At 40.2% G+C, this 10522-nt stretch overlaps 1 protein-coding gene across 1 annotated transcript; it reads right to left on the bottom strand.

Moving 5' to 3' along the window:
* Positions 1–795: 795 nt before the first annotated feature.
* On the bottom strand, positions 796–7397 carry LOC113432600 (uncharacterized). The gene is given in 3 exon segments (XM_087948589.1): positions 796–1480; positions 1482–1740; positions 6230–7397. Coding segments are annotated over 3 exon segments (2112 nt in total).
* Between the last annotated feature and the right edge of the window lie 3125 nt (positions 7398–10522).

The following is a 10522-nucleotide window of genomic DNA, read 5'->3' as shown; positions in this document are numbered from 1 at the left end:
ATCTGGAACCGATCCATGTAGGCCTCCCAGTCTTCGGTCTCTGGATTGAATGGAGCGGGTGGTACGGCACCGCTGGCCATGTTGCCGTTGATGGTGCGTGTTCGACCACGTGCTCTGTAGATTAGTCAGTTCTTCGGTCTCCGCATCCCACCCTCGTCGCCAGTGTTAAGTATGGAGAATAAGGGAGACCAGACATCTGACCAGTGACTTCAACTCTTTAATAAAGTGATAGACATAACAGAGCAATGCTATGGGCAGCAGTAACCCTTTTATAGGGTTAGCTGTTGCCTTATTAACCAATGAAAATGTGCAACAGGTTCCAACTACTGACCAATAAGGATAGTCCCAAAAGTGGCCAATCAGGGACTGGTTCTGGCCCAATCCCAAGTTGTTGTATAAGGACCAATCAAGTGTGCAGGTTTTCAACCCCTAATTTGCATTTAGGTTATTCACTTTTATTGATTCACAACACCATGTATTTCTACATAGTCCTGGGACACTTCTGTAGGGATGAAGCAAATTTTGAGAATCAACATGAACCAATTAGCGTCGTCATTTCCTGCTGTGTGTCTTCTTATGGCGATTAAAGTCACTCCCAGTTCTGCATTTTTTTTCCACACTCCACACACTGATACAGCTTCTCCCCTGTGTGGATTCTTTTATGGAGCATAAGATTCCTACCATCTCAGAAACTCTTTCCACACTCGATGCATTTATGGTTTCTCTCCTGTGTGGATCCTATTGTGGGAGGTAAGCTGACCACTCTCTCTGTAACATTTTCCACAGTCCAGGCATTTATAGGGTTTCTCCTGAGTGAAGCCTTCTATGGCTCCTGAGTGAATTATTCTGTCTAAAGCTTTTTCCGCACTCTTGACATGTATACGGTTTCTCTCCTGTGTGGATCCTATTGTGAGAGGTAAGTTTGCCACTTACACAAAAACATTTTCCACACTCCAGGCATTTATAGGGTTTCTTCCCTGAGTGAAGCATTCTATGGTTCCTGAGTGAATTATTATGTCTAAAACTTTTTCCGCACTCATAACATGTATACGGTTTCTCCCCAGTGTGGATCCTCTTGTGGCTACCAAGGCAACCACTTGTCCTGAAACTCATGCCACACTCCGTACACTTATAGGGTTTCTCCCCTGTGTGAATCCTTTTGTGGATCGTCAGTTCTCCAGAATCACTGAAGCATTTTCCACACTCCTGGCACTGATACGGTTTCTCCCCAGTGTGAGTCCTGCTATGTGTGATATACCTATTTTTTGTATTGAAGCTCTTTCCACACGTGCGGCATTCAAATGGTTTTTCCCCAGTGTGGAGCCTTTTGTGATGATAGAGATTCCCCAAATTAGTGAAGCATTTGTCACATTCAGGGCACTTATAAGGCTTTTTACCTGTGTGGGTCCTTTTATGGACAGTAAGACTATATGGATTACTGAAGCACTTCTTACACTCGGTGCATTGATACGGTTTCTCTTCTGTGGGAAGTTAGGTGGCTAGATTTACCGAAGCTCTTTCCACACTCCAGGCATTTGTATGGTTTCTCCCCTGTGTGGGTCCGTTTGTGGGCATGAAGGCCACTAGAACAGACAAAGTGCTTTCCACACTGCAGGCATTGAAAGGGTTTCTCCTCTGTGTGGATTCTGTGATGGAAAGTAAGGTTTGCTGAGAAATGGAAGCTCTTTCCACACTCCATGCATTGAAATGGTTTCCCCCCATGTGGATCATCTCGTGTGACTTAAGATGAACTTTTTATTTTATTTATTTATTTATTTATTTGATTTGATTTGCCAATTGTTTACAAGATAATAAGTATAAGTGAATACATAGATGTGAATACATGAAATGGGTACATATAAGAAAAATAAAAGAAGAATAAGAGAAACAATAGGACAGGGACTGTAGGCACGTTGGTGCGCTTATGCACGCCCCTACAGACCTCTTAGGAAAGGGGTGAGGTCAATAGTAGACAGTCTAAGGTTAAAGTTTTTGGGGTTTGGGGAAAAAACTATAGAGTCGGGTAGAGTATTCCAGACATTGACCACTCTATTGCTGAAGTCATATTTCCTGCAATCAAGTTTGGTGCGGTTAACATTGAGTTTGTATCTATTGTGTGCTCTTGTGTTGTTATGGTTGAAGCTGAAGTATTCATTGACAGGTAGGACATTGCAATGTATGATTTTATATACCATGCTTAAATCAGACCGAAGACGGCGTAATTCAAGGTTTTCTAGTTCTAGAATTTCAAGTCTGGTGGCATAAGGTATTCTACAGCGAGTGGAGGAGTGGAGAACTCTTCTTGTGAAATATTCTGGACTTTCTCAATTGTGCTAATATCAGATATGTAATGTGGGTTCCAGACTGATGAACTGTATTCGAGTATTGGTCTAGCAAATGTTTTGTATGCTCTGGTTAGTAGTGTGATATTACCAGAGAAAAAGCTACGTAGGATTAGGTTAACAACTCTTAATGCCTTTTTGGCTATGTAGTTGCAGTGGGCTCTAGCACTTAGATCATTAGAGGTGAGTATTCCAAGGTCCTTTACAGAGCTTGGGTCATCAACAAGATCTTGACTATTCAGCTTGTATTTTATTTTCTGATTTTTTTGCCAATATGTAAAACAGAGCATTTATTTGTTGAGATTTGAAGTTGCCATTTGTTTGACCATTCTAATACATAGTCGAGATCTTTTTGTAGGGTAGCAGTATTGTCTGTGGTATTGAACAGCTTTACATCATCAGCGAAAAGAACGCAATTGCTCTTAATATGATCACAGAGGTCATTTATGTAGAGTATGAAGAGAGTTGGTCCTAGAACACTGCCTTGGGGGACACCACTATTGACAGGTACAGAGTTTGATAGGACGCTCCCAATTTTGACCATTTGTTGTCTGTTTGCCAGGAATGCTTCTATCCAGTTATTCAGTTGTCCAGAGATACCATAGGATTTTATTTTTAGGAGTAGTTTGTCGTGTACCACTGAATCAAAGGCTTTACAGAAGTCTATGTAGATTGCGTCTATTGCTTTGCCCTGGTTGAGTTGTGTCGTCCATATGTTTTTGCAGTGTAAGAGTTGCAGATTACAGGATAGCTTTTTCTGAAACCAAATTGTTTATTGGAGAGTAGGTTGTTTGTCTCTAAGTGGAGGATGATGGATTGGTTAATAATTGATTCCATGACTTTACAGGTGACGCAGCATAAGGAGATTGGTCTGTAATTTTCAACTAGGCTTGGGTCTCCCTTTTTGAAGATGGGGATGACTGTGGCTTGTGACCATAGGTTAGGCAAGGAGCTGGTCCTGAAAGATTTTTCAAAGATTATGCTTAGAGGTTTGGCTATGGCAGTGGATAGCTTTTTTAAGAAGTAGGCACATATTCCATCCGGTCCAATAGATAGAGATGGTTTTAGATTGCGTAGTGCTTTTTCAACATTGTCTTCTGTAAAATCGATATGTATTAGATCATTGTTGTTATCTATGGTAAGGCTAGGAAATACTGGGCATGATCCATTGCTGTTTACAAATACTGAGCCGAAGAATGTGTTAAAGAGGTTGGCTTTAATGGTGTCGTCGTTGCAGTCTTTACCATCAGGTCCTATCAAGGGTGGGATGGACCTTGAGTCTTTTAGTTTGTTGTTTACAAAATTGTAAAAAGCACGGGTGGAATTGGTGCTTAGAAGGTTTTCCTCTTGTTTAATGTGATAATTGGGTGCATTCGGTCTTTATCTGGTGGCATAAATTTTTGTATCGGCTTTTGAAATTGGCAACGTGACCAGATTTATTTTTCCGCCAGAGTGATCTCTTTTTGGATTAAGTTTCCTTATTCTTATGGGTAATCTGCTTTTTGTTTTGTTTTGGGAGTTGTTGTTGGTACATATAGTTTGATGACTCTTTTGACTTCAAGTAAAAATATGTTGTAATGGTCTTCAACAGTATTGCATCCAGTGAATAGAGATTGCCAATCAAGGGATGAGAGATCGTTGTCTATAAGATCATAGTTGCCTTTTTGAAGTTACAATTGGGGATTATATCATTGTGGTGATTTTTGTGTGGGCGTATGTTGAGACAAAAGTCAATCGTATTGTGGTCACTGCTGGAAAAGGGTTCTTTAGTTTGTATTCCGTAAATTAAATTCAAACTATTGCAGAAGATGAGATCGAGGCAGTTGTTTAGTCTAGTGTTGTTGGTTACTAGTTGTTCCAGTCCCAGATTTGTAATAGCATTGTAGAAGGTTGTGTGTATGATTTCAGTTGTACATTCATTTAGGGTCCAGTCAATATGAGGTAGATTGAAATCACCAAGAAAGATAAAAGGGTATGGGCAGGATGCAGCCCATGTTAGTAAGGTATTTAGCTTGTTTACATGTTCGATGTCATAATCAGGTGCTCTGTAACATAGTAAGAATCGAATTGTGATATTTAAGGATAGTTCACAGATGATGGTCTCAGGAAGAGCAAGCTCCTGGGTAACTTGGATATTTTTAGATGTAAGGACTTTTTATAGAAGATAGCAACACCACCTCCTCTACGAATTTCACGATCTGATCGGTAAACATGATAGTCCCTTACTGTGGTAATGGAGTCAGGGAGAGATGCATTGAGCCATGTTTCACAGACAAATATAATGTCGAATTTAGCCATATTTAGTAGGAGGAAAAATTCAGGTATTTTATTCACGAGGCTTCTTGCATTGAGTAGTTTGCATTTAAGGCCTGTAGTAGTTGGAATTGAGGTAGTTAGGGCGTGCATGCCTAGTCTTGGGTGGTGGTGGATCGGTTGAGGTAGGGTTGTGGTTGAGGGTTAAAGCCGAGTTGCGGGTTGTGTGACTTACTTTTGATACAGTCAGCATGGTAGTCAATGTACAGGTCCTTCTCTCCATTGTCTAGACGTTTTTTGAGTTCAGTGCGGAGTACACGGGAGCGGGCACGTTGCTGTATGGTTAGGTCAGGGCGACAACGGAGGTTCTTATGGTTGGTGTTGGTTTTGGCGAGTGAATTTATAGTGTAAATGAATTTACGTTTGCTTGATTCATTTTTGCAAATGACCCTGCACATGCGTGGGGCCACAGAGCCGTCTCTGTTTTTGAGCTCTCGGTCAATGCGGGAAATGTCAAGTATTTCATCAGCGGAGATGGTTGATGCTTGATAATCACTGATGATGTTTCGGACAGTTGTGATGTCATCATTGACATTGATGTCCTCTAGACCAAATAAGATGGCGTTTGGACGTTTCCGTTCACGCTCAACGGCTTCTCTGATGAGGATTGGGATATCAATATTTGTCTGGGTTGTGTTTATTTGTGGATTGGGTTTTGGATTAGGTTGTGGTTGTTGGGTAGAGATGTGGTTTGTAGCTATTGGATGTTCAGGTTTTTGCGTTGTGTCTTTTTTTTTTCAAGGTTGGATATTCTTTCTTTTACGGCGTCCAGGGATGCTACTATGGTGTTAAGGGATGTTTCAATGGTTTCGATGATATCAACTCTTTCAGACAGATCCAGTTTGGGTCTGCATGATTTGCAGAAATATGGAAACTCATTGGATGATTCTAGGTATTGAATCATTTGCTCAGGTAATCCCAAGCAGTCATGATGAGCGTATTTTTACACAGAGAACATTTGATGGAGTTTTCATTATCCTTTAGATTTTTGTAGCATTTAAGGCATGTGTGGTTCATTGGTGGGGATTATCATCTCTTTAGGTTGTGGTTTGGCGTAGGATTTTCTTTTCGGCATGTTAGGTTTGTTAAGATAGTACGTTGATTGAATTAATTAAAGGAACAATTTTGGGTAATCTATATAGCCAATATTACATCAAACAATCAATTGCAGTAATCTCTCTAGTCAGATAATATTCCTGAGCAACAATCAGCCTAATCAATTAATTACTCTAATCACTAATCAATTAATTATACTAATCATTAATCACACTGTTCATTTAAATTCACTAAATCATTGATTTTACTATTCAATTAAATTACATGAATCTTGATCTTTTAAACTAGTCAGTAATCACACTATTTGCACTAAACACTCTAATCACACTAATCAATTAAAACAATAAATCAATTAAACCATTAATAAAATATTTTATAGAAATTGATTATCTAATCGTTGATATAGGTGATGAGGTAGAAAAGTTGTAAGATTTGAGGTAATGAATTAATCAGTGTTTGATTAAAGTAATGAGGTAGTATTAAGAGTCTGCAAGGAAAGGGTTAATTGTTTTACTAGCAGCTGTAGTTGACTGTATGAGAGGAATTTATGACTAAATTTTGACTAAAGCTTTTTCCGCAGTTTAGGCATTTATAAGGTTTCTCCCGTTTATGCGTCTGATTATGTAAGGTTAGAGCACCGCTTCTGCTAAAGCTTTTTCCACACTCCAGGCATTCATAGGGTTTCTTCCCTGTGTGGATTCTCTTATGAGAAGTAAGAGTAACTGAAGCACTAAAGCATTTTCCACACTCTGTGCATTTATATGGCTTCTCTCCGGTGTGGATCCTCTTATGTGAATTGAAATGGCCTTTATGTGCGAAGCTCTTTCCACACACCGTGCAATGATATGGCTTTTCCCCTCTATGGATCCTATTATGGCAAGTGAGGTCACTTGCAGAGCCGAGGCTCTTCCCACATTCCAGGCATTTACATAATTTATTCCCAGTTGGACTTTTTTTCCTGGAATTTGGTTCCTTGCTCCGAGTAAATCTCATTCTACCCTCGCTGCATTGATATAATCTCTCCTCTCTATGGATGCTTTTGTGGGAAATAAGGGCTGCACTATTTCTGAAGCTGTTTCCGCAGGGGATGCATTGATACTCCTTCCTGTCTTCATGGATCCTTTGATGTGAATTAAGATGGTTTTTCTGACTGAAGGTCTTTCCACAATCCAGACATTTGTGTGGATCCTCTGCTTTGTGAATCTTTTTATGCGAAGCAAGAGAGCGGCTTGTACCAAACCTTTCTGCACACTCCGTACATTTGTATGGTTTCCCTCCTTCTTTTATTCTTTCATGTAAAGGAGGAGGAAGGCTCCTTCTGAGGTGTTGCCTGCTTTCATCTTGTTTCTCACCAGCAGAGCTTTCGTCACAGTCACATAATCCAGATTCATCACAGAGTGTTTTCCCACACCTTGAACACACTTCTCTTTCATTGCTATCATCTGTGTCCAGTAAGACATTGATATCTGGACAAGGTAGACCAGAGCAATTCTCCAGCTCCTTCGTTAACTGGTTTTCCTCTGAACTTTGCATTCCATACATCTTTTCTGCAACTTCCTTTTTGTCTTTTGGCAAAGGTGCTGCTGCCTCTTGGCCAGAATCCTCCATCTCCCATCTGTCCCCTGGTTGCAACAATAAAAAAGATAAGTTAACACAAACTTTAGTGCGAAAGCGATCAAGCACCATTGCTGTATTTGAACAGTATCAAACTTCTTCCAAACTCCCATTTGTTCAAAACATTGTGCTGTATTGGTATTAATGTGGGAAACAGAATTGTATTTTTCTTTTTACAGAATTGTAAAAAGACATGTTGCCCTGTGAACAAAATACACTGTATACAGTGGTGGTATTCAAATTTTTACAACCGGTTCTGTGGGTGTGGCTTAATTTGTGGATGTGGCTTGGTGGTCATGTGACTGTGTGGGCATGGCTTGGTCACATGACCAGATGGGCATGGGTTTGTGGCCATGTGACTGGGTGGGCATGTCTTTGTGGCCATGTGGGTGGGTGTGGCCAGGTGACCGTGTGACCAGCAAACCAAATGCAAGTGGTCCTCGTTTAATGGCCGGTTGCTTTGCAAGTGTTTCTTTGCGAGAAAATTTAAGACAAACTTACGTGCAAAAGGGATCAAGCACCATTGCTGTATTTGAACAGTATCAAACACCCTCCAAACTCCCATTGGTTCAAAACATTGGTATTAAGTTGACATAAGATTTGACCTTTGGGTCTCTTTTTTCCTCAATGGTACAGAATTAAAAAAACTTGAAGATTTTGCATCCAAGAAGCTTCTTCAGCTTTGACAGGATGGTGGGGTATGGAAGGATTTATACACTTTGATACATTTATACATACCTTGCAGACAGCTGATTAAATTGCAGACTACAGGAGGACTAACTCAGGTGACCCTGAGGACACAGAAACCTCCAAGTGCTTCAAGAACCCTCTAAAAGGATAACCTGTGTTAAGTGAACCACTTAACTGTGGATACTCCACAGTATCCACAGTATCCACACTGTATCCAAAGTGGAGAGAAACCTAATCAATGCACCGAGTGTGGGAGCTTCAGTCAAAGCTTCAGTCAAACAAGTCACCTTAATATCCATAAAAGGACCCACACAGGTGAAAAGCCTTATGTGATGACCCGTAGTGTGACACAAACGTAACAAAATCCAAAACGTAAATAAATGTCCTTTAATGCCTCTAACTTGGCCCCACTGTTCAGTAATTCTCAGTTGGAGATAAAACGTATTCAAAAATAGTCTTCAAAAGAAAGCAATGCAGTCCGAACTTAATGAGCAGACAGAGGTGAAATAAAAAAACTAAAACAAGCTACAATGAAGGAATTTCCACAACGGACCAGGATAAGTAATTACCAACTTCAAGGAGATAACAAGGCACAGTCTGGTGGAAGGACACTAACCAAGATAACTTCAGCCCAAAATGAAACACGCTTTGCTTCTGTCAACGCTGTCCTTTAATCATCTCTCTTATATAATATTCTCTCCAGCTGCAACCAATGAGAGGGATCAGGGCCGCTTCCTCTCTCATAAGCCAAGTTGTTTCCTTCTCTGTTCCTCCATGTGTGTCTTAGGATGCAGAGGGGATGGGCCTGGTTCTTCCTCTGACTGTCCAGCCGGCCTCTGCCCTTCCCCAACCTCCTCCACAACCTCTGGAGCCACACCTCCACTCCCTGTAGGCTGTTCCTCCTCTCCCTCAGTGTCTGACTCTAACAAGGGCATGACCCCTTATAAGTGCCTTGAATATGACAAATGCTTCACCAGTTGGTGGTCCCTCACTTCCCACAAAAGGCTCCACACTGGTGAGAAACCATATGAATGCCGCATGTATGGAAAGAGCTTCAATGAAAAAAAATGAAAATCATTCAGGTCAAACATTAACTGGAGTTCCTTTATTTATTTCATTTATTTATTTAATTTGTCAAGCATGTATTAGATAACAGATATAAGTATAATCATGATTATTAATATATGAAATGGATATGAGTAAAAGAGAACATTAGGACAGGGACGGTAGGCATGTTAGTGCGCTTTATGCACACCTCTTAAAGACCTCTTAGGAATGGGGTGAGGTCAACAGTAGACAACAGTACTATTAATAGTACTATTAACAGTAACAGTACTGTTGAACAGAGGTCAACAATAGAGTCCTTTGTTGTTGTTTTTCTTGAAAACATTTTGCTTCTCACCTAAGGAGCTTGTGAAGAAATGGACATCCACAACTTCTGGAGTTGTTGGAGCATCCACAACTTCTGGAGGTAAGTTGTTCCACTGATTCATTGTTCTAATTGTCAGGACATTTCTCCTTAGTTCTAAGTTGCTTCTCTCCTTGATTAGTTTCCACCCATTGCTTCTTGTCCTGCCCTCAGGTGCTTTGGGAGAATAGTTTGACTACCTCTTCTTTGGGGCAGCCCCTGAGATATTGGAAGACTGCTATAATGTCTCACCTAGTCCTTCTTTTCATTAGACTAGACATAGCCAGTTCCTGCAACCGTTCTTCATATGTTTCAGCCTCCAGTCCTCTATTCATCACCTTCCTTGATTTACAGTAAGAGTTGCATGAGTAATTCTCCACTGGCTCCAGCACATGGGTTCACACAGACCTTAAGATTTCACACAGGTCATGCTAAGCCTCACAATTATTAGAATGCCTGTGTTTTCTTCATTGCCTTCATGCCAAGGGATTCTTTCCCCCTCTGGAAACTGGCCTTGAAATAAACAACAGACTCAGGGGCAACATATAGTAATATTTACCAGCAGTAAAGTTAGTGCATAAATATATCTCGTGCCACTGGCACAAGTGGCAAGCTGGACTGAGCTTCCCAGCCAGCAGGTGTTGTGTTACTGTATTGACTCTGGTTCTACCACTGGGAAATCCTTGCTGGATTTCATATGACTTAGATAACCCACTGAAATGCAATCCTGTTTCACAAGACTCTGTGCTTCTTTTTTTTTTTTTTTTTAAACAAGTTTTATTAAAAGTTTCAACAACAAACAAATCATTACATATTAAATCTTTCCCTGTCTTTCTACAATAATTTCCCCAATATTCTCATAAAACACAAACAAACACAAACAAACATAAAAAAATCTTTTAGTAAAGTACCTTGGCCCCAGTTACCTCTCTTTGCATGGGCTAAAATAATAGCACATATCACTCTTCACATTTCTATCTTATTTAATCCATCTTAATTAAATCATTAAATTAGTATCTTTTGCCCATTCATTATCCCTCTATCTCTTCTTATAATAAAAAGAATTTCTCCTGAAATCACTAATCAGAGTATGATGCCT

The sequence above is a fragment of the Notechis scutatus genome, unplaced genomic scaffold (genome assembly GCF_049901735.1).
Source record: "Notechis scutatus isolate UNSWTSFEM ecotype Mainland unplaced genomic scaffold, rNotScu1.2 NSCUCTG21, whole genome shotgun sequence".
NCBI lineage: Eukaryota > Metazoa > Chordata > Lepidosauria > Squamata > Elapidae > Notechis > Notechis scutatus.
The sequence above is the reverse complement of the archived record's forward strand: the minus strand, read 5'-3'. Positions and strand labels throughout refer to the sequence as shown.